We start from the raw sequence: 24,192 nt of genomic DNA, 5'->3' as shown, positions 1-24,192 counted from the left end.
CATTGGATTTAGGGCCACCCTGATTCAGTGTGATCTCATCTCCATCCTTACCTTACTTCCATCTTCAAAGACCCTATGTCCAAATAAGGTCCCATTCTGTAGTTCTAAGTAGATGTGAATTCTGGGGGGAATACTCTTCAAACCACTACACCCAACACCGGAAAAGGAGCAGATTTTATATTTTTAAAAATCCACACTTCTGAAAATAGGTCAAGACGGATTCCAGTCCCTGGGGCGTATGCCAGAGACACGTCCTTGGGAAGGGATGTCTTTTTGATTTGTCACAGTACCTGCCTCTCCAAGGGGCGGGGTGGGGGGCACACATACACCTTCAGCCAAGCTGGTTAACACATTTACATCACCTGCCTGGGTCAGGCAAGCTCTACGTTTCTGGCCCTTGATGTGAGAGAATTCAGTAGTCAGCAGAGAGTGACTATTATGGTTCGTTATGGCCAAAATGAAACAAAACTGCCTTTCTTGAAGAGTTCATCCACGTGAAAAATAGACTCTTCACACCCCTGTTCTAAGAACCTTCATAACGGTGGGTCGCAGGTTGGAACACAACCCCTGGATGAATTTGTTTGCGGCAGGCAATTCATATTGCGGCACCTTATATCATCCTAATGAAGTAAAGCCATTGCGTCTCACACTCCTTAGCCCAGATCGCTCTTACCTCCTGGAGAGGGAAAGTCCATCCAAGAGGCAGATTCTATGCGGTCTTACTTTTTTTTTTTTTTTGCGGTACGCGGGCCTCTCACTGCTGTGGCCTCTCCCGTTGCGGAGCACAGGCTCCGGACGCGCAGGCTCAGCGGCCATGGCTCACGGGCCCAGTGGCTCCGCGGCACGTGGGATCTTCCCGGACCGGGGCACGAACCCGCGTCCCCTGCATCGGCAGGCGGACTCTCAAGCACTGTGCCACCAGGGAAGCCCGGTCTTACTTTTTTGTCCTTGGTAAGAAGTAATCTGACTCATGGTGCCTATTATCCTGCAAAGGTTCAGTCCTGGAGAAATATGTTACTGTCATGAAGTTATGAGTGACAGAATTAATTGGTTTAAATAAGTGAAAAGCCCAGGTATGGATTTCAGGTATGGCTGGATCCAGCAGCTCACATTATGTTTTCAGGACTCCTACATTTCCCATCTTTTGAATATTGTTTTGTCTGTGTTGGCTTCACTCTCTGTCTTTCCCCACAAGACTGCAAGAGCTCCTGATCCCTAGGAGCTATATGCTTTCATTCTACCAGCTCTAAGTCCCATGAAAATACGGCTTCTGTTTACCAAAAGTTCCACTGAAAATCTTGGAGTTGATCTCATTGGCTCTACTGGCAGGATTACAGACGCATGCCCGTCACCACGGCCAGGACGGTGCAATACTATGATTGCCCAGGACTGGGTCTCATGCCACCCTGGAGGCGGGTCAGACTCAGCTCCCCCAAACCAGACAAATGAAGACTGGGGGAGTGTGGCTTCCCAAGGAAAGTCTGGGAGACGGCCTCCACAGGAAGGGAAACAAATTTAGCTAACTAACCGATGCGTATTACCTGTTCTGTTAACCGTTCTACCTGTTCGGACTCTTTCAGGACTTCAGCCCTTCGTCCAAGTTCAAGGCCCTCAGCAGTCAATACTCTACGGAAGACTTCATCCATTTTATTAGTAGATACAGCCTTGCCTGGATTGCTTTATCTTACTCTCTAAGCAAAATCTCCTCACACTGAACCTCTTATCCATCTCACAAGTTGTCATCAGAACTAAATGAGGTCTTTTAATTAAAATGACACGACGCAGAGGCTCGGCCCAGGAAACATTTGCCCACCCTAATCCAGTAAGGCCTCATCTGAACTTGAGTGCCTCTGCAAAGACCCTGTTTCCAAATAAGGTCACATTCTCAGGTCCTAGCGGGGAGGACTTGGGCTCATCTTTCTGGAGGACACAATCCAGCCCACGACACTGGGTACTATTTAATATATGTTTTTTCCTTGATCACTTTTTTTGGCAAGGGCAGAGAGCAACGGAGGCATGGGGGTTTAAATGCGCCTTCTTTGACTGCTGTAGAGAAACGCTGGACTGGAGGGCAAACTCCAAGGGGACAGAAGAGGGGAGGGGAGTGTGGTCATCACAAGATTTATTGTAAAAGGAAATGATATCATTGCCTGGAACGGCAAACCACGGCCATGCAGCAACAATGAAAAGGAACCATCACATTCCAGGAACGCAGCTACACACAGTTGCCTGTCAATAAAACAGGGCAATGGGCCGGAGCTGGGGCGGCGTCAACAATGCCCGACCCCGCCGAGGCTGCTTGCGGGGCCCAGGGAGGATTGAGGACGCAGTGCCTTTCTCAGCGTCTGGGTCAATGTCGTCTCACGCCGTCAGTCTGCAAGCTCAGCCGTGGCCCCACACCTCCGATTCATGCTTCCTTCAAACTCCAGTTTCCAACCATCGGGACTGTGGCAGTGGCGAGCCGGGGCTCTCGGTGAGGCTCCTCTGCACGCTTCATTCCGGGGCTTGTGAGAACGGTGTCTGCCGGGCGGCCTCGTGGCAGCCAAGCCATGCCAGGCCCTGCTCAGACATCTCCCCGGAGACGGTCCAGCTGCTGCGCGAACTGGCGGCCTCGCTCCCCCTGGGGGGCGGGGGGTGTTTGGTCCTCAGCTCCCAACAGCAGGCCTGGCAGTGTCAGCTGTGGGAGCCTGTGAAATAAAGGCCCCCTTTGTCTCCAGACTCTGCGTCGAGAGGAGGACGTGCCAGTGGCAGAGCTTAGCGACTCTCTCTTCACACACACACACACACACGAACGCATATGCTCACACACATGCATGTGTATACTCATGCATGCGCGCACACACATGTACACGTTCATGAACGAATACACGCATGTATGCAGCCATACATACACGCACACAAATACACAAGCTCACACACGTGCACCCAACTCATGTATGCGTGCACACACGTGCGCACGTAGACAATCACACGCACCCCGGGTCAGCTTTAGCCTCTGGCTCCCTCCCACCAGCTTCTCCAGGAGCCATGCTTGGAGCCGGGGCAGGAGAGCAGATGAAAATCACTCCTTCTGAATCTGGTGGGAGGGGCTTGGAGAGGAGCCCGTAAAGGAAGGGAAGGCGTGAAGACAGGGTGGGGCTGCGCGCTGGTTCCATGTCTCAGGCGATGTTACCCAGTTCTCCAATGACTCACGCCCCTTGGGTTCCGAAACTTTGCGTGCACGTTTCCTTTTACATGGAAGGCCCCTCCCCTTTTAATTACACAAACTATACAAAATTCTATACTTAAGAAATAACATACAAAACATAGCTAGCCTAGAAAGAAGAACCAAATAAGCCCCCATGTACCCACCGTCCAGTGAAGTAAATAGCATTTGACCAAAGCCCTCAGAGCGGCCGCGTGCCACATCCCCTCCCTGGTCCTCTCCCACTGTAAATTCTGTATTTGTCGCTCTCTCTTGCCTGCATCACTTTACGGTGTGTGTATGTGTCCCTAGACGTTGCTTTTTACTTTCGGATGCATTTAAGTTTTGCATAAATGGACTCACCGAATGTATCCTTTGACGACGTGCTTCTGTAGTTCACATATGAGATCCAGCTTTGTTGATGCAGCTGTTCATTCATTTTCACTCTCCTTAGTATTCTTTCCCCCCTTTTTTTAAAAAATTGAAGTACAGTTGATTTACAGTGTGTGTTTCTAACGTACAGCAAAGTGATTCAGTTATACATATATGTATATATTCTTTTTCAGCTTCTTTTCATTATAGGTTATTGCAAGGTATTGAATATAGTTCCCTGTGCTCTATAGTATACTTAGTATTCGTGTATATGAATTTGCCAGGATTTCTTTATCCAGACTCCGGCTAGTGGCATTTGGGTTGTCCCAGTGTTTTACATAGTGGATGGAGCTGCCTACGAACAGGCTGGGACAGAACCCCTACCCATGTGTCTCTCTGGTGGCGGAATTGGTGGGGGCGGGGTGTCCTCCCTTTTCTATTTGGTGAGCACCTGATCGACCTCTAAGACTCCGTCCACAGTTGTCCCTTCTGAGAAGCCTTTGGATTCTGTCTCTCCCTCTGTCCCCTGCGCCCCACAGCTGGCCAGCAGCATGGAGCTCAAGGGACCAGTTTGTCACGGCCCCAGGCATCGCCCTCCTATCTTATCCTGCAGACCAGTCACTTCTCTCCTGGGGGACTTGAACCTCCCACATTTCCTCTTGAGGAGCACGATAGCACAAAGGCTGAAAGTTTGGAGCTGGACCACTGAAGTTTGGGTCCCACGCTGCCACTTGCTAAACCGCATTTGGGCAAGTCGCCTGAGATGACAGAGCGCCCACCTCCTGGGGTCACTGGGACCGAGGGCGTCAGAGCAGCGTCGGGCACACGGCAAGTGCTGTGTGTGCGCTCTCATTCCTCTCACAGCCCACAGGATCTCCATCATCAAATCCCATCGTGTGCAAAACACGCCCCAGCTCCAGCCATCCCCGCTCCCCCAGTCACTGTCCTGGCCCAGCCCCCGCCTCCCCTGGCTCCTACTCTGCAACCATCCCCGCTCCCACAGTTGCTGTCCTGGCGCAGCCCCCCCACCCCCGGGCTCCTACTCTGCTCTCCTGGCTCCACCCTGGTGCCCGGAGTCCATTCTCCATGGACCCCACAGGGTGATTCTTTTAAAATCTCCGTCAGATCTCGTCACTCACAGCGTAACCCCAAATCCTTACCTGGCCTCCTGCCAGGGCTCTGTGTCGTCTGCCTCTGGCCTCGTTGCCCTCCACCACCCCTGCCCCTTGCCCACCTCTCCAGCCACGTCGGGTTTCCTGCTGCTCCTGGGACACTCCAAGCTCATCCCATCCCCGAGCCTCCGTGCTGGCTGTTCCCTCTGGGAATGCTTTGCCCAGATACACATGTATGGGTCTTCAACCAAATGTCTCCCCATCAGAGTGGGCTTCCCTGCTGGTTCTGTGGACACCCTCGTCACTTCCTATCCCTGCAGCTCCCTTCACTTCATCACACCATTTATTATCACCTGAGACGCATTTGCTTTTCCATGGTGTTTTCTGTCTTCACCCTTGGAACGTAAGCACCAGAAGATTTTGCTTTCTTCTGTGCTGCATCCTGGGCACAGAGTCGGTGCTCAGTACATACTTAATTGGGGCAGTGAATGGACAAGTGATGTCCATATCTTATGTACTGTCTGTATTAGTTAGCTATCGCTGTGATAATGCCGGGCAACAAACAGGCCCCCAGGGTCAAGTTGGCCAAAAGCCATCCCGTGGCTGAGCCCAGTGTCAGGGGTGGAGAAGATAGACTCCACCCCCAGGGAAGCCATAGCAAGGGGGAAGGGGGAAGGAAGAGGTGAGAACACATGCATTCTAACCACCTTATCTTTTTTTTTTTTTTTTTTTGCGGTACACGGGCCTCTCACTGTTGTGGCCTCTCCCGTTGCAGAGCACAGGCTCCGGACGCGCAGGCTCAGCGGCCATGGCTCACGGGCCCAGCCGCTCCGCGGCACGTGGGATCCTCCCGGACAGGGGCATGAACCCGCGTCCTCTGCATCGGCAGGCGGACTCTCAACCACCGCGCCACCAGGGAAGCCCCTAACCACCCTATCTTTTGTGCTCCCAGTGGTGGCACTGCCAGCTCCTGGAGCTGTTAGTTATTTGCAGGCCGGAAAGAACCACCATGGGCCAGTGTGGCTGAAGCAGAGAGGTGGGGGCAGGACTTTATGGAGCAGGGATTTAGGACCTGGAATGTCTCTCTGAGTGAGCCAGGGGGCCATTGGGGAGCTTTGAGCAGGGGAGTGATATGATCTAAGTGAGGTCCGTGAATCGCTGAGATCTAAGAATCACTCCGTTCACTGGATAGAGAAGAAGTTCTAAGGGCGAAGGGTGGAATCCAGGAAGCACGAAGGAGAACTGAAACGGGAGCGTTTCTAGCGTGATGCCCATGAGGTTACTCTAATGCCCTGCCCCGCACACCATAAATCATCCCGAGTACCCTCCGTGCTGCACATCCCACATTTTGGCCTTAAAGCAGCGGTCCCTAACCTTTTTGGCACCAGGGTTGGGGACCCTGCCTTATAGCACGTCAGTCATCAGATATTTAATGGGAAAAGGGAGAAACAGTGCATTGCTGATGAAGGCAGCACCACCAGAGGAATCTCAGAAGGTGGAAAGAGTCTAGGAAATAATGTATTCCATGAGCCAATGAAGCCACCCGACAGGGAGGATGCTTACTCCCCATCGCTCCTGTTTCTAGAGAGGAAATTTCCATGCCTCTCCCCAAGAAGGATGACGGAACAACGTATCATCCAAACCAAGACACCTTTGGGAGTGAGGGCTTTAAACATAATTAACAGGACTTCCCTGGTGGCGCAGTGGTTAAGAATCCACCTGCCAATGCTGGGGACACGGGTTCGAGCCCTGGTCCGGGAAGATCCCACATGCCGCGGAGCAACTAAGCCCGTGCGCCGCAACTACTGAGCCTGTGCCCTAGAGCCCACGAGCCACAACTACTGAAGCCCTCGAGCCACAACTACTGAGACTGCTTGCTGCCACTACTGAAGCCTGCACACCTAGGGCCTGTGCTCCGCAACAAGAGAAGCCACTGCAATGAGAAGCCTGCGCACCGCAATGAAGAGTAGCCCCCACTCGCCACAACTAGAGAAAGCCCGCGCACAGCCACAAAGACCCAATGCAGCCAAAAAAAACAAACAAAAAAAACATAATGAGCACTCTACTTTTAAAAGTATTTTTAGGGACTGAAAAATTGGCTTTATTATATTGATGGACCTTTAAAATCTATTCAAAAATTACTTTCAAAACTACAACACTTCTAAAACATACACAACAGATGTCTGTGTACATGACAGGAAAAAAGTTAACTTCTTTACATTAATTTTTAAAATGTATATTACTACATTTTGTATAAATGTTTTATATTAACTTACAGATAACAGAGGCAGGCTAGTTATTCTTGGTGCCTGTATTGATGAGGTTCTCCAGAGAAACAACCAGCGATTGACTGATTGTGGGGAATTGGCTTATGTGATTATGGAAGCTGAGAAGTCCCATGATTTGCCATCTGTAATCTGGAGACGCGGGAAAGCTGGTGGTGTAATTCAGTCCAAGTTCAAAGGCCTGGGGACCAGGAGAACAGATGGTGTAAGTCCCATTCTGAGGGCAGGAGAAAATGGATGTTCCAGGTCAGCAGTCAGGCAGAGAGAGGGAGGGGGGGAGAGAGGGGGAAAGTGAGAGGGAGAGAGAGAGAATTCTCCCTTCTTCTGCGTTTTTGTTCTATTCAGGCCCTCTGTGGATTGGGTGATGCCCACCCACACTGGAGAGAACCATCTGCCTTATTCAATTCACCAATTCAAATGTTAATCTCTTCCAGAAACACCCTCACAGGCACACCCAGAAACAGTGTTTAACTAGGTATCTGGGAAGCCCAGTCCAGTTGACACAGGACATTAACCATCACAGTACATATTCACATCCTTTCATTCATTTCTTAGTCATGTGTGTCCTTAATACTATGCCCCACTTATTTTTCTAAAGAAGAAAAAAATTTTTCTTAATATAATCTATCTAATATAAGCTCAGAACCAAAGCTGCTACATAAAGGGTTTTTTTTTAAAAAAACTAAGATGTTAAATATTGCAATTAATAATAAAATATTCAGCCCAAATATTTTCACAGGCCGTGTCCTTCTCTCCTTCCTTCAGAAGACCTTTTTTTGACAAATATTTTTACAGCACAAAACCTATCAAATAAATGACCTCTCCTTAAGGTTTCTTTTAATATTTCACCACATTTAGATCCTGCAAAATTGCAGGCTTTCTCAATTTTACTCCATTCTGACACAGAATATCAATTTCTCTAATTATATAGAGGAACTCTATCACAAGATTCTTCTTCCAGGTCAGAATATTTCAAAGCACCATCCTCTGATGTTTCAAAATCAAATCTCGCCTGTGGGGTTGCGCCCTTATGGTTTAATTTGCTCTGCTAATCACGTGCCTGCATAGGGATAAACTTTGTCTTCCTGCTTCCCAGCTTCCCTCCCCCCCACCCCCGTGACTGCAATTTGCCAAAGGCTTTAAAAGCTAGAGTTTGTGATGCTCCTGTTGTTTGAATACCCTGATGACAGAGCTGCGTCTGGTTTTGAACAGAATCTCAAATTTTTACAAAACACTTCAAGGCCATTGTCAGACAGGCAGGTGAATTTATAAAGCAGTTCTGCAAAGACTCAGACATCCTAACATCGGATGAAATAGTGGCCCGAACAGACCGTGTGTCCTGCTTCGGTGAGTTGTTCACACTCAGCTCACGTCCCAGGAACACTTTGAGGTCCGCTTACTCTGAATGTGTAGAAATATAGCTAAACGTTTCCATCTAGAGCTTTGTAGTGGTTATCTAGGGCTGACACAGATTAACCCCCAAACCTGGCCGTTCAGAACGACACACCGTTGTTACCAGACAGCTTCGATCCAGGCAGAGCTCAGCTGGGTCCTCTCGTAAGGTGGAAATCAAGGTGTCGGCCGGGACCACCGTCATCTCAGGGTTGGACGGGGGGTGGGGGTGGGGGATGACCCAATTCTAAGCTCACTTGTGCAGCTCTTGGCGGGACCTCAGATGTTCGCCACCTGGCTTCTCCGTAGGGTGTCTCAACCTGGCAGCTCGCTTCTCCCAGAAAAGAGACGGAGCAGAGATAGGGAAACAGACTGTGGGAAATGGAAGCCAGACTCTTCCTGTAAGAGGCACTTTTGCTCCATTCCATCAGTTAGGTGGAGTCTCACCGCGCAGCCCACACCCCAGGGAAGAGCATTAACGGAGGGCGTCGGGGTCTACTTAATAGGCTGCCTGCCGCGGCTTCTGCCTGTCTTGGTAGATTCCGCAACCGGATTGCACACGATTATGGATTGTTTATGTACTGTCGTCACATCACGTTCTGCTGCCCAAGGTTTTAAAATTTCGTACACTACTGCTTTCCTCCCCCCTTTAAAAAAATTGAAGTCGAGTTGACTTCCAATGTTGTGTTAGTTTCAGTTGCACAATGAAGTGAGTCAGTTGTACATCTCTCTATATTCTTTTTCAGATTCTTTTCCCTTATAGATTATTACAAGATACTGAGGGAATTTTCTGGCGGTCCAGTGGTTAGGACTCCATGGTCTCACTGCCAAGGGCGCAGGTTCGATCCCTGGTCGGGGAACTAATATCCCACAAGACTTGTGGTGCGTGCCCGCCCCCCCCCCAAAAAAAAGAACCAAACGAAAAAAACAAGATATTGAATATAGTTCCCTGTGCTGTACAGTAGGTCCTTGTTTATTTTATATAAAGTGGTGTGTGTATGTTAATCCCAAACTCCTAATTTATCTCCCCCCTTTCCCTTTGGTAACCATAACTATGTCTGTGAGTCTATTTATGTTTTGTAAATAAGTTGACTAGTGTCATTTTTTAGATTCTACATATAAGTGATCTCATATAATATTTGTCTCTCTCTGTCTGATTTACTTCACTTATTATGATAGTCTGTAGGTCCATCCATGTTGCTGCAAATGGGATTATTCCATTCTTTTTTTATGGCTGAGTGATATTATATATATATATATATACCACATCTTTTTTTTTGGTCACACTGTGTGGCTTGCGGGATCTTAGTTCCCCGACCAGGGATCGAACCTGGGCCCCGCCAGTGAAAGCACTGAGTCCTAACCACTGGACCTCCAGGCAATTCCCTGTACCACATCTTCTTTATCCATTCATCTGTCGATGGACATTTAGGTTGCTTCTATTGCTTTTTTTTTTTAATCATGATTTTGTACTACACTGAAATTTGTATTCATATTATTCCTATGAAAACAAGTAACTATTTTGTCTTCAATGTTGAACTTTCCACTGGGTTTATAATAGCATTCACAATCACATCAGATATTTCATCTTCAACTTCCAAAAACTTCGCTTTGATTTCATGAACTGTATGAAAAAGTTTGAACTGCTATTGTAACAACTGCTTTTTGTTCAAAACATCTGATATAAACTCAGCATCATTTATCTGTTGAGAATTTCATCTTCTGCTAGTGGAGCCAATACCTTTTGGTTCACTGTTTGAACGTATGAAGGAAAGTAAGGGATTAATGGAGAAGTGCAGTTATTTGATCTAACAGAAAAGGCATACTTCACAGTGAAGCAGCTCTACCTTGGGAAGAGAACATTTAAAGAACTACTAATTGTTCAAACTCTTTAGTATGGAAAATGTCAAGCATAAAACCCCGTGTGTTCCACACCCAGAGTCAACAATAATCATTTTATGGTTACTCTTGTTTCATTTTATAACCTCAACTACCTCCTTCATACATGTATTATTTTGTAGCAAATCCCAGACATTACGTATGTCATGGTGTCCATAAAAATCTTATATGTATCTCTAAAAGATCAGAGCTGTTAAAAACTGCCCAATACCATGATCATACCTAAAAAAAGGAACAGTAGCTCCATCACATCATAAAAGACCCAGTCGCTACTCAGATTTCCAATGGGCTCCTTAATGTTTTATGTACATATTCATTTTTACAGTTTGTTTCAGTCAAGATCCAGATAAGGTTGCATTGCCATTGAGTGATGTGGCAACTCTCATTTCATTTCTAGATTTTTCCTCTATTGCTCCTTCCATTCAGGCCCCACAAAACCTGGATCCACTCAAGGTTTGAGGTTCACACGGCGTTTTCTGTGACCTTTCTCATGCTCTAAGTGTTGGCAAGATGGCAGCTCAGCTCTTCACACCCTCCCAGCCCCAAGGGCAGCAGGGAGAGTGAACTACAAGGGTTCAGCTGCTCCTGCAAGGGTTGTGAGATCCAGTGGCATGAGATGCACTCAGACTGCAGGCTTACCCCCGAACCAAGCCCAGAAGCCAGGGCAAGGCCACATGCTGGCTGCGCCCCGTGAAGGGAGGAGGAGGGTAGAGGTGGTCCCTACAAAGCACAGGGCAGAGGTGGGTCCACAGACAAAAACAGCGCCTTCTCCTGGCAAAGGGGGGAAAGAATTCTAGGAAAGCATGACACAGATATGCACATCATCAGCATCCTTCCACCGTCTTTCTTTGGAACCGGATCTTCGCCCTGATCCTATTTTAGGTTAGAAAGACCCAACATTAGATGAGAACCTTGACTGCAAGGCCTGGGCTGCCTCAGAGCTTGAAGGCCCTGCCAGCGGCCTGCCTCTCCTCGCGACGGGCTGTTTTCAAGTCCAGCAGAGGGAAGTTCCCCACTGCCCCCTCCGTCTTCTCTCCAGGGCAGCGGGTGCATTGTTGATGGGTTACTTTTGTTTTGCTTTCGTGTTATCTAAATATTGACTCTCTGGAAGCAGCAGACGCTGGATCAACCTTCAGAATTTTTTTTCCAATCACTCCTGGAAGGAGAGAGTAAATATTTTGTTGAAGTATGTGGAGAGTGAAAACAGCAACAAGAGATGTGCTGAAGGGTTCTTTTGTGGATTTGGAACCTGGGAGAGTGAGGCTGGCTGAATTCCCCATAAACAGGAGGGGATGGTGAGGGGAGACTGCCCGCGAGGCCAGCCCTTGCTATTCGGGTGGCTTTAAATGAACTGGGAAGAAGATGAAATAATTAGGTGAAAAGGCTGCAGCAGGCACTGGCTTCTCTCAGAGAAATGACAAAACAACAACAAAAATCCTGATGCCGGGCAAGGACCAGCCAGTGTCGGGGAACTAGCGTTCACAAGTGCCTAATTTGTGCAAGATTTTTACAGGCAATAGTGCATTTGTTTAGTTGCGCTGGGTCTTAGTTGCAGCAGGCGGGCTCCTTAGTTGCGTCATGCGTGTGGGATCTAATTCCCTGACCAGGGATCTAACCCGGGCCCCCTGCATTGGGAGTGTGAAGTCTTAACCACTGCGCCACCAGGGAAGTCCAAATAGCGCATTTAAATCTACAAATTTAAGCCATGGTTATTATAACCCCTATTGTTTTTATACAGTGCCAGGAGGTCAGAAATATTATTCCAAGTTAACTGAAGAAGAAACTTGGGTGCAGAGAAATGTACACATCTCTCATTCATTCAACAAATATTTGCTGAGCCTTTGCCACGTGCCAGGCGCTGGGGGATGGGCAGGAAAGAAGTCGGTCCCAAAGGCAGCTCTCATGGAGCTCAAAATCTAGTCGGGGCTGGAGTAGGGGAGCTGGACAGGTAGTGAACAAGTAAACAGCTGAAACCAGATAACGTCACAGAGTGATCAATGCCACGTGGGAAATTAAACAAGGTGACGTGATGGTGAGTGGGAGTAGGGCTCCTTGCGACTGGGGAGGACTACAGAGAGGAGAGAGCCTCTGAGCTGAGGTCTCAGTAAGGGGAGGGAGACCAAGAAAGCTTGTCCCCATTTGCCCTTCCCAGCGAAGAGTCCGCCAGGCAGAGGGGAGAACAGGATCGTGTATGTATTAGGTCTGTTTGAAGAATGAAAAGAACAATGCATGTGGCTTGGGAGAAAAAGGGAGAAGGCAGGTGTTGGTGAGAGCACAGAGGGGAGCAGATAAAGGGCTCCATGTCTCCCGTGGCCAGAAAATGGAGAGACAAGGGCCCTCGGTCCAGCTTCCAAGTCCAGGAGATGCACCTTTCAGTAGCCCATTCCAGCTCCAAACAACCAACGAATGAGGCGGATTTGGTGTTTCTCAACGGGACGGCACCCCGCATTTGGAGCAGCTAACCTTCACCCTGCGGGATTTTCCCACACGTTGTAGGACGTTTACTTAGAAGCCTTATAATTGCACTAAATGCAGCCGCAGCGTCCTCTAGTGGCTGTGATGGTCCCAACCACCCTTCCCATTTTCAAATGTGCACTTGAAAAACCCTCCTAAAAGGGGTAAAGCCAGCTAGAGGGGTGTGTTGATTACGGTGATGTTCTGGTTTCTCTACTGCTGCGTTAGAAATGACTTCTCCGTACTTGGTGTAGTAAAGAAAACTTTAATTTTGCTCCTGAATCTCTAACGTGGGAGCGCTCATCTCTGCTCCACTCGGCTTCCGCTGGGGTAGCTCGAAGGCTGTTTGGTGGGGAGACTCACTCACTCCAGGTTGCGTCTCCATGGCTTGGGCTTCCTCACAACATGGCGGATGGAGCCCAAGGGCACATGCCCTGGGAGAGACCCAAGCAGACCCTGAAGTGCCTTTTCTAGCCTAAGCCCAGAAGCCATGCCGTGTCGCTGCTGCTGCATCCTGTCAGTTAGAATGAACTGCTAGCACTGCCCACATTTGAGAGGAGGTGGGAATAGACTCCACCTCCTTTTTTAAACAATTGAAGTACGCTTGCTGTACAATATTATGTAAGGTACAGGTGTACAGTATAGTGATTCACAATTTTTAAAGGTTATACTCCATGTACAGTTACTGTAAAATATTGGCTATACTCCCCACGTTGTACCATATATCCTTGTAGCTTATTTTGTACCAAATAGTTTGCACCTCTTATTCCCCTCCCCCTGTCTTGCCCCTCCCCCCTCCCCACCGGTAACCACTAGTTTGTTCTCTGTATCTGTGAGTCTGTTTCTTTTTTCTTGTATTCACCAGTTTGTTGTATTTTTTAGATTCCATATATAAGGGATATCACACAGTGTTTGTCTTTCTCTGACTTATTTCACTTAGCGTAATGCTTTCCAAGTCCATCTATGTTGCTGCAAATGGCAAATTTTAATTCTTTTTTATGGCTGAGTAATATTCCATTATATATATATGTATATATCTATCTCACATCGTCTTTATCCGTCATCTGTTGATGGACATTTAGGTTGCTTCCATGTCTTGGCAATTGTAGATAATGCCGCTATGAACATTGGGGTGCGTGGAACTTTTTGATTTACTTTTTTGGTTTTTGGATATATACCCAGCAGTGGAATTGCTGACTCCGTCTCCTTTTGATGGGAGAAATATTAAAGAATTCGTGGAAATGTATTAAAAACATCACAAGCAAATGCAGACAAGCCCTAACATCTCAGTGCCTACATGCGATGCAAGTTTAGTACCCACGTCATCATTCAATACAGGTTTTTGTATGTGTGTCTTTGCATCACTCATTTATTCAGGAACCCAGGCTCCTTCTGTCTCATGGTTTGTTCCTCTTCTAAGTTCTCAGCGTCTTTTCAGCCATCAGAATTCTGCACAGGGCTTTAATGTGGGTTTAACCTTTTGTGGGCTGAAACCCAGCCCCACAGCCATGGTTTACTGCAAGGGAGCCAGAGTCTGCAGCCCCTTTGGGCCCATGTAGCATACTGAGATGGTGGTAAACACTTTGACACTCGCGCCAGGTGTCTCCAGATATCCTGAGTGGGAAAAGAGAAGAAAGGTGCCTATGACTGAATGTCAGTGGAACCCATATTTTGATTCTCTCTGGCAGGGTTTCTTTGGGGATCGGCGATCCCTGACTGAAAAACTGCCTAGCCGTTCCCAATTCAGAGTCCACAATCCTAAAGGTTTGTCAACTACCAGACCTTTGGTTAAAGGATTACATTTGTAAGGGCTCATATCAGTGGTTAGTTTTGGAATAAGCCTCCTTGACGAGAGAATACAGAAGTGGCAAAAAATGGAGTGGCTTCAACTACGGAAATGTATGGGCTAGAAATTCTGGGGGCTCCAAGTCCAAAGTCAAGGTCTCAGCGGGGCTGATGTCTTCTGAGGGCTGTGAGGGAGAGTCTGCCCAGGTCTCCCTCCTTGGCTTGTAGACGGCCATCTTCTCCATGTGTCCTTACATCGTCTTCCCTCTGTGTGTGTGTGGTAACACGTGTGCAGCCGTAACAAACTGATACATGGTGACAGCAAGGGCTGGTTCCTTCCGGGGCCCCCAGGGGAGAATCTGTCCCTTGCCCCCAGAGGCTGCTGGCATTCCTTGGTTCATGGGCACCTCATTCTAATCTCTGCTTCTGTGGTCCATCTCCTCTCCGACACCCCTCTCAGGCCATCTGTCTCCTCTGCCTCCATTTTATAAGGACCCCGGTGGTTAGATTTATCCTCATTATCCAGCATAATATCCCCAAGAATGATGCTAAATCCAATGACATCTGCAAAGTCCTTTTTGCCACGTAGAGAAACGTATTCAGGGGTTTCTGGGATTCGATGTCTACATCCCTGGAGGGTCCCGTATCCAGGTGACCACACTCATCTTTTGCCGTGATGATCTTGGAGGTCACATGCTCTGTAGAGTGTGTCCACAGGAGGCTTCCCGTGCTGCCTTGGATGAGAATGTGAGTAAGAAACCAATCTGGGCTGCACGAAGCCACCAGGACCTGGAGATTTGCTGCTGTAAGAGTAAATTGTTCAGGCATGGATGGAATCCAAGATGTTCATCGTGAGTGGCCTGCTCTAGGGAAGGGCCAGAGCTGCAGGTCAGGGATGTTGGGGGCTGACTGATGAAGAACTTGCTGAAATGATGGATTAAACTTTTATGGTTATGAAAAAGGATTGGGGTCAAATTTAACCTTCGTTCTGGAGGACAGTGGCTCAGCTGCTCCCTGGATTCCATGTGAAATGTGCTTCACACATAGTAGATTGTTTTCTACCGATATTCGATATTTCTAAATCCCACCCCACGCTGCTACACTCAGAGCAAGCGAAGCCCATGAGGTTTCCTGAGCACCTTCTGTGACGAAGGGCAGTTTCTGTCCTGGAATAATGACGCCTCCGTTGCCATCTCTAATTCCTTTGATTGCCATATGGAGAGCACTTTTCTTCCTTCCCACAAAGGAATCTTCTCGTCTTTGTTTGCTGATGAATTACCTGGCAAGACACAACATCTGAGAACTACTGTCTGGGGCCCTCCTCCCCCGCCGTAATTATTTCCCTGATACTACATGATCCTTAATTACCTCTCCATCGATTTCTCTCCCTGGGAGCGGGTTGCCACTAAGGGGATGCTCAAGGCTGATGGGAAATTCAATCTGGTTCACACATTCCGCAGCCCTGCTGAGAGCGCTAATCGATAAGAAAGTGCCATTCTTGGGCTTCCCTGGTGGCGCAGGGGTTGGGAATCCGCCTGCCGATGCAGGGGACGCAGGTTCGAGCCCCAGTCCGGGAAGATCCCACATTCCACGGAGCAGCTAAGCCCGTGCACCAAAAGTAAATAAATTAATTAATTTAAACAAAATCAAATTTAAAAAAAGAAAAAGGAAGTACCACTCTTTGGGCACTTAAGTTAAACAGCTAAGAAGTCTGCGGACTTCTGACCCAAGTGGTAAAATGCTGAACACGGACAAATATCTTAAAATGCTGGTTAGGGAAAAGAGTTGAAGGTCACAGCTCTGGAAGGAAGGTTTAGGAGTTTTTAGGCTTAAAAAGTCTCAGCAGAACCCACTACTACATAGTTCTCCCAGGATGTTTTCTTTTCTCCATGTTTCGTCTTATCCTTCAAAGACCAGCTCAGCTCTACCTGCACTCGGCCACCCCTCCACTCCCCTCCAGCAGATACTGAAGGAGCCTCCTTAAAGCATTCACCTGCCTTCCTTCTTGCAAAAAGAACCTGTCATTACTGGGTGAATGCCACCCCTCCACAGAGCCGTAGGCCTCCCTAAACCAGTCATGAGAATCCGGTTTTGCTCGACAGGGTTGGTTTGGGAATGAGAATATGAAACCATTCCAGCTAGAGGGAAGTCAGGTAAGGCCCCATGTGACTCTCTCCTCGTGGGTGTATCATGTGGTCTTTCTGTGTGGTCTCTCCGTGTAAATCTCTTGCTTGGGTCAATCCACGTGCATCAATTTGGGCTTCCTTACAGCATGGCGAAGTGATTGTACTTCCCCTGGAGTGAGCATTTCCCAGAGAGAGCCAGGCAGGAACTGTATTTTTTTTTTTTTTTTTTTTTTTTTTTTTGCCGTACGCGGGCCTCTCACTGCTGTGGCCTCTCCCATTGCAGAGCACAGGCTCCGTACGCGCAGGCTCAGTGGCCATGGCTCACGGGCCCAGCCGCTCCGCAGCACGTGGGATCTTCCTGGACCGGGGCACGAACCTGTGTCCCCTGCATCGGCAGGCAGACTCTCAACCACTGCACCACCAGGGAAGCCCAGGAACTGTATTCTTTTTAAGACCTCGATTTGGAAGTCACGTAGCATCACTTCTGCCATATGCTATCGGTGGAGCAACCATTGGGTCCCACCAAGATACAAGAGGAGGAACTTAGACCATCTCCCCGGGAAAGGAGCCTCTGTCACATTCTAAGAACAGGTGGGATGGGGAGACTGGTGTGGTTATTTAGGAGAATTCAGCTTTCTGCACAGACTTTGCAAGGTGGCCCCTAATGACTGCATTCCACTCTACGTTCATTCCCTGGACACCTAGGGTTCTATCAGGGTCTAGCATAGGCCCTGGTCCTTTGTTTACATGGTGCCTTACACTTTGCCAAATACTCTTCCTCACTTCCCCATCTCTCATTTCACAGAAGGGGACCCAAGGGTCTTAGAGGGACGAGGAGTCCTCTGAAGGTCATAGCCAAGCCCTGGAGACAATCCACATGTTCAAGGACAGAGATTGGTTAGATGAACGATAGCTCATCGTCACAGTGTGATGTTACGCAGCTACTAAATGGAATAACTTTATGTTTGTGATTGAAAATATCACCAAGCTATAGTGTTCACTGACTTTAAAAATGATGCATAGGGGGCTTCCCTGGTGGTGCGGTGGTTGGGAGTCCGCCTGCCGATGCAGGGGACGCGGGTTCGTGCCCCGGTCCGGGAGGATCCCACATGCCGTGGAACGGCTGGGCCCCTGAGCCATGGCCGCTGGGCCTGCGTGTCCGGATCCTGTGCTCCGCAACGGGAGAGGCCACAGCAGTGAGAGGCCCGCGCACCGCAAAAAATATAAAATAAAAATAAATACAAAAATGATGCATAAATGTCAAGATAGTAGCTACTCTTAAGGAACAGGTGGAATTATAATTGTGGGGGGCATACACGGGGGGCTTCTGGGTTGGATGGTATACCAGTTATATGCCAGCTAGTTACCAGGCTGTTCATCTTATAATTGTGTATTAATTACTTATTAATATAATAATTTATATAATATAATTTAAATAATAAATTGAAAATTTTCTGTCTTTTTAGCTTTATGTATTTGTGTTAGATTTAATTATTTTAAAAGTTTAAGCTAAATAAAAAGGCTGAAACAGTTTGTCAGGCCCTCAAGAAGTTAAACAGAATGACCATATGACCCACCAATTCCATTCCTGGGCTCCTACCTAAAAGAATGGAAAACAGGTGTTCAAACAGAAAACTTGTACACAACTATTCATGACAGCTCTATTCACAACAGCCAAAAGGTGAAAATAGCCCAAATGCCCATCAGTGCATGAATGGAAACAATGTGATCTATCCATACACTGGAGTAGTGTTCAGCCATAAAAAGGATTGAAGTACGGATACAAGCTTCGACATGCATGAGCTTCAAAAATATGATGTTAAGTGAAACAAGCCAGACACGGAAGGCCACGAACTGTAAGATTCCATTTACGTGAAAGGTCTGCAATAGAGACAGAAAGCAGGCTGACGGGTGCCAGGGGCTGAGAGGGGAGGAATAGGGAGTGAGGGCTGGTGGGCACAGGGTTTCTCTTTTATGGGATGGAATCGCTCTGGAGGTGATGGCGGCACAAGGACGTGAATGTACTGAACATCACTGCGTTGTCAGGTTGCAACGTGAGCATCGCCTCAACAGAAGAAGGCAGTGTTCTGAGGGACCCCTCGTGGTAGGAAGACACAGTAGTGGAAAAGAGCGTTGATTACACCGGGAGGTGAAGGGCTCCCTCTCCCAGGCCCACTCTGATGGGAAGCAGAGCAGCACATTCTCCGCGGACCTCTCGGCACCTGTGGGCAGCGGCTGCTGTCGTGGTGATTCCTCTGTTCTTCAGATACTAGCCCTGCAATCAGGGTCCCTGCCTGCAACAGTTCCCTGGGTGGCAGGGCTCGGGGAAGAAGGGCAAGGGGTGGGGGCAGGACCCACATGATTTGTCAGGACCTAGGAGTTTCATCTCATGATCCTTCCCTAAGAGGTTGTCCACACAGTCAGCAGGGAAGCAGCAGGGCCTCAGGAGGTCCACGTTTTCCTGGGACCCCCAGTATCAGACCCCAAGGAGACCACCACACCACAGCAGACTGAACACGCCTACTGGGGGTGAGATTGGGGGGACTGTGGTCAGGTAGGGAGAGCAGTGTGTGTGTATGTGTACACATGTGTCAGTGTGCGTGTCTGAGTGTGTTCATGACTGTTCATGTGTGTGTATGTGTTCATGTGTGTCTGTGCATCTATATGTGTGTGTGCAGGGACCATGAATGTCAGGGGGTTTTTTTTGTGTGTGTGTGCGTGCATGTGTGCGCGTCTATTTGTGTATATATGCATGTGCACATGTATCTGTGTGTGCACGTGTCTTTGCATGTCTACGTGTGTGCATGTGAGTTCACGTGCATGTGTTTGTGTGTATGCATCTGCATGTGGGGAGGCGTGTCTGTGAGAGGTGTGTGTGTGTGTGTGTGTGCGCGCATACACATGCACAGATCAACTAAGTGGCGACCCTGGAGACACAGTCTCAGAGTATCATATGATAATAATGACACACAGGTACCATTCCCTGGGATGTCCAAACTCATCCAAGTTCTTACTTGAAGAATCAGTCCAGAGCCTCAGTCGTAGGTAATTAAATGACTTCCCAGAGACCAACCCTTGTCCTTGACCGAAGGAGAAACTCCAGTCCTCCCAAATATCAACATCTTTTTGTCACCTCAAGCCAAACTGCTTTATAATAGAAAATAAAATTACTTTATTGTATGCAGACCTCAAGTTATTCACTTCCATTGCTCCAACATTTTTATGTGCTCCTAACACATGGAAAGCGGGCATCCACGGCCCATAATCCTTTAAAATGAGACACTGTATATTTTCTTTCCTACGATCAAGAGGAGGGGAGTGGGGCACGCCGGAGGCTTTTACGCTAGTCATCACGACGAAGGTCACTTGTTCGCTGGCAGAGAAACACCCTGTCCCATCCCAGGTGAGCTGAGCTTGGGAGCAAGGGATGCTCTGGGCACGGAGGGCTTGAAAGTGAGGATGGGAGTGTGTGATGCAAGCCTCGTCCGGAGCCCTGAGTGCCGTCTCCTCTTCCGTTCCACCTCCCGCCTCCACCTCTAGTCCCCAGACAGGCTTCCACTTCCTGTCCCTGTGGTTGGCTGTAAGGAATTTGTCCATTTTTTTAAAATTCTGGAACTCGTGGTGCATGACTTTCGTAGGGCTGCCATGACAAAGTATCGCAACGGAGTGGCTTAAAACAACAGAAATTCGCTCCCTCTCAGTCTGGAGGCTGAACGTCCAGTCGAGGCGGTGGCAGGGTTGGCTCCTAGCAGCCTGATGCTGGCAGTCCTTGGTGTGTGGACACATCAGGCTAATCTCTGCTGTCCTCATTCCGTCGTGTTCTGCCGTGTCCCTCTGTGTCTGAATTTCCCTCTTCTTATAAGGACGTCAGTCATTGGATTAGTGATCACCCCAGACTAGAATGACCTCATCCTATGGTGATTCCATCTCTAAGATCCCATTTCCAAATAAGGTCACATTTTCAGGTTCCAGGTGGACACGAATTTGGGGGGAGGCGTGATACTCAATCCAGTACACGTGACGACAGTTCTGTAGATAGTGCAAAGGGCAGAAATCACACAGGGCCAAAATGGCCCTTAAAGATCTTGGGGAGATAGGCCAAGAGGCCTTGCGCTGAGCTCTTGCTTTACGGGGGAAGAAGCTGTTTCTCTGAGACCCTCAGCGGACTCCACTTAATCGTCATTGGCCAGAGGGTGTCACGTGTCTACCTTGGACTAGTTTTTGACAAAAGGAATGGGATTGCCATGCTTGGCTTGGGTCAATCATGATTCATCCCCTGAGACTGGGCTTATTGTCACTTGTACAAGATCGATGCAAACAAGAAAAGCAGGACTCACTGCTGAGCAGGGAACCCACGTCTGCCACAAGGGGAACACAGACTTCACACAGATTCAGCTGAATCACTCTCCAAATTATGTGGACTGATGTATGCTGCCGGGTAGATTGTTGGCAAAAATGGGCTCCATTCTCCCCCATCCTGCATCCGTGTTCCTTGCAGTGTGACTCTGCCACTCCCCCATAAAGAAGTGGACAATATTCTAGGAGTCTATAGCTGTTAAATATGGGGCCTCCATGTACTGGAATATTGTTGAGCAATTAAAAGATTGAAGTAGGGATGCAGGCTACCACGCAGATGAACCTTGAAAACGTGTAAGTGAAAGAAATGTGACACAAAAGGCCATGTACTGTATGATTCCATTTGTATGAAATATTCAGAACAAGCAAATCCACAGAGACAGAAAGGAGTCATGGCTCAGGGCTGCGGTGAGGGATCGGAGGGTTAGGGGGTGAGGTTAACGGGTGAAGAGTTTCCTTTGGGGGGTAGCAAGGATGTCCTAAAGGCGATCATGGTGGTGGATGCGGAACTGTGAATACACTAAAAGCCATTGAAATGTACACTTCACAGGAGTGAATTAGATGGTGTGTGAATGATATCCTACTAGAGATGTTAAAACAAGAGTCTAGACTCTTGATTCGGGGCTGTTTCGGGGACTTGCCTTGGTTCACAGGATGTAGCGGAAGTGACGCTGTGTCACTTCCAAGGTCTCCGGAAGCCTCAAACGCCATTCCTCAGGATCCTGCAGGCACCATGGGCACAAGCCCACACCAGTCCGGTGGAAGGTGACGCATGGTCCACTCACGTCCCCTCGCCCAGCCGACAGCAAGCCAATGACCAGACACGTGAGTGAGGCCATCACCAGTCCTCGGCCATCTTTCCAGCTGACCACAGACCCGCGAGCAACCAGCCAAGGTCAGCCGAATCCCCCCAGCTGACCCATGAACTCAGGATCAACAGTAAGCAGTTACTAAGTCACATTGTCCCGGGGCGGCATTTACTCAGCAAAAACATACGGCAGGCATCATTCACATATATCCCACGTCACCTTTTGAAAATACACAGCTCAGTGGTTTTCCGTATATTCACAGACGTGAGCGTCCATCCTCACGTCAACTTTAGAGCATTCTCATCATCAGAGAAGGTACCCACCAGCGGTCCCCCCGTTTCCCCTTCCCCAGCCCCTGGCTGCACGATGTACTCTCTGTGTCTGGACTTGCCTCTTCTGGGACACTTCATGTAAGTGGAGTCATTTAATGCACGGCTTTCTGTGCCTGGCTTCGTTCACGTGACACAATGTTTTCAAACTTCCAGCACGTTGTTAGCATAGCTAACAATATAACTTTTTATTAAGGGTATTACTTAGTTGCTTCTTTATCCGCTGTCTTTCTCCAGGAAAATGTAAGATGCATGACTTCAGGGGGTTTGCTTTTGTCTTCTTAATTGTAGCGCCCTCGTTGCCTAGAAATGAGCTCACACACACAGAACAGTCCTTAACTGAATGCATGGATTAATAGGGAAGTTTTTAAAATGTGGAGTGAATATTTAAAGGGCTGGGGAGAGCGCTGAGTGATAAGCTTGTCCGAGCCAGGCCGCATCTCAGGATGTCGTTTTCACGTGGTGGCAGAGTAAGGACCTCGATCCCGATGAGGCCACCCTGCCCGCCCCACCAAACCCGAGGGGCAGCTGTTTCCCCCTCAAGCCTCATCCCTTTCGGTTCCAGTCTTCAACAGAGCAAATGTGCTCCTTAGAGTTGGATAAGAACCACAACAAAAATCTCTTCTCTTGCTTCTGGCAACATTGACAAAATTGATAGTGGAAGACAAGGGAAATTTCCTTACCTGGTAATGAGACGACTTTTGCCTTGGGTGCAAAATGTTCCCCAGCTCCGCTTACCACTTTCCATCTGAATGTCCGTTCCTGGGAATGATGGAGACCCCACCTTCCTCCCTGGCTACTCACGCATTGACTTTAACTCCAGGGCCCTGATGAGAATGAATTACAAGGTTATTTAGACCTGCTTCACCATAAACCTTGACAAAGTCTTTCATTTAAAGGAAAAAAATGTGCTTCATTTTCAAAACTCGCTCTCGGTGGTGGGTCCAGCTGAGATCTGTTTTCCCCCGTGGGATTGGAAAAGGCTCTATCGGCATCGTTTTATCAGGCTGGGGAAGAGTAAGAAGTCCAGCGGCAAATCACCTGGATAAGATGCTGGTTGCAAGATGTAATCACGTCTGAGCCAGCATCAGGGCCCTGGGCTCTGTGTCAGCCCGAGGAATATTCCCGACCCTCCCTGGCATTCAGCAAACTTGTGAAGGTCGGAGCCTGTCTGTACGGATGCTGGTTTGTTGAAGGGCGGACATGTGGAGAGAATCATAATTTTCAGACCCCTGGAGAACCATTTGGCGTTCCGGTGCTGACGGGTCACGTGTGCTGTGACTTACCAGATGAATTTATAACCGAGGCGCCTGGCTCATACCTCTGAGAAGGACTTTTAGGGGCTAGGGCGAAAGGACACGTCGCAAAGAAGAAACACGATGATGCACGTAGAAGAAAGACGGTGATGCGGTATTTGGGCGAACGGCGAACGCTTCACCAAAATCAAAATTCTGTTCAGGATCGACGCCACTGTGAAGGAAGCGGTGGAGAGGAGATGGTGCGTGAGCTCTGCAAGGCGCTTCGGACGCATGTGGCCCAGCTGAGGACACACAGCACAGGAAGACCAGCAGCTGGGATGCTACTGGTTTTATCTGTGCAGTTAAAAACATCCCCTATCAGAAAGGTGGGTGAGAGGGATAAACTAGGAATTTGGGATTAACAGATGCACACAGATACTACTATATATATAAATACATAACAAACAAGAACCTACTATATAGCACGAGGAAGTCTACTCAATATCCTGTCATAGCTTATATGGGAAAAGAATGTGAAAAAAAGAATGGGTATAAGTATATATATAACTGAATCACTTTGCTGGACACCTAGAACAACACAACATTGTAAATCAACTGTACCTCAATATAAAATAAAAATTAAATGAAAAAAAATCCCCATCTCAATTTTTTTGTTCTCAGACAGTACCTGCTTGCTGTAAAAATTCAAACAATGAAAAAATATATAAAGTAGAAAATGAGAGTACCTTGCCATGTCTCACCCTAGCCCATCAAGAGACAATGACTAGTATAGATTATAACCTCCTTTGCATGCTTTAACTCTATACAGATTATGACGATTACTCTGGCTA

At 48.2% G+C, this 24,192-nt stretch overlaps 1 protein-coding gene across 2 annotated transcripts in view; it reads left to right on the top strand.

The window, feature by feature from the left end:
- SLC15A4 (solute carrier family 15 member 4) overlaps positions 1 to 24,192 on the top strand; it is a 93,011-nt gene that overhangs the window by 37,760 nt on the left and 31,059 nt on the right. The window contains exon 8 of one of the 2 annotated variants that reach the window (XM_060311006.2): positions 1,581 to 3,768. The exons of the other annotated variant lie outside the window; for it this stretch is intronic. Within the exon in view, the coding sequence (XP_060166989.1) occupies positions 1,581 to 1,654 (74 nt within the window). The 3' untranslated portion in view covers positions 1,655 to 3,768. Of the gene's footprint in view, positions 1 to 1,580; positions 3,769 to 24,192 lie in introns of those variants that run through there. 2 annotated transcript variants of the gene reach the window in all.

Source organism: Globicephala melas, chromosome 13 (assembly GCF_963455315.2).
Source record: "Globicephala melas chromosome 13, mGloMel1.2, whole genome shotgun sequence".
In the NCBI taxonomy this organism is placed as follows: domain Eukaryota; kingdom Metazoa; phylum Chordata; class Mammalia; order Artiodactyla; family Delphinidae; genus Globicephala; species Globicephala melas.
Note: the sequence above shows the minus strand (reverse complement) of the source record. Positions and strands in the feature narration are given on the sequence as shown.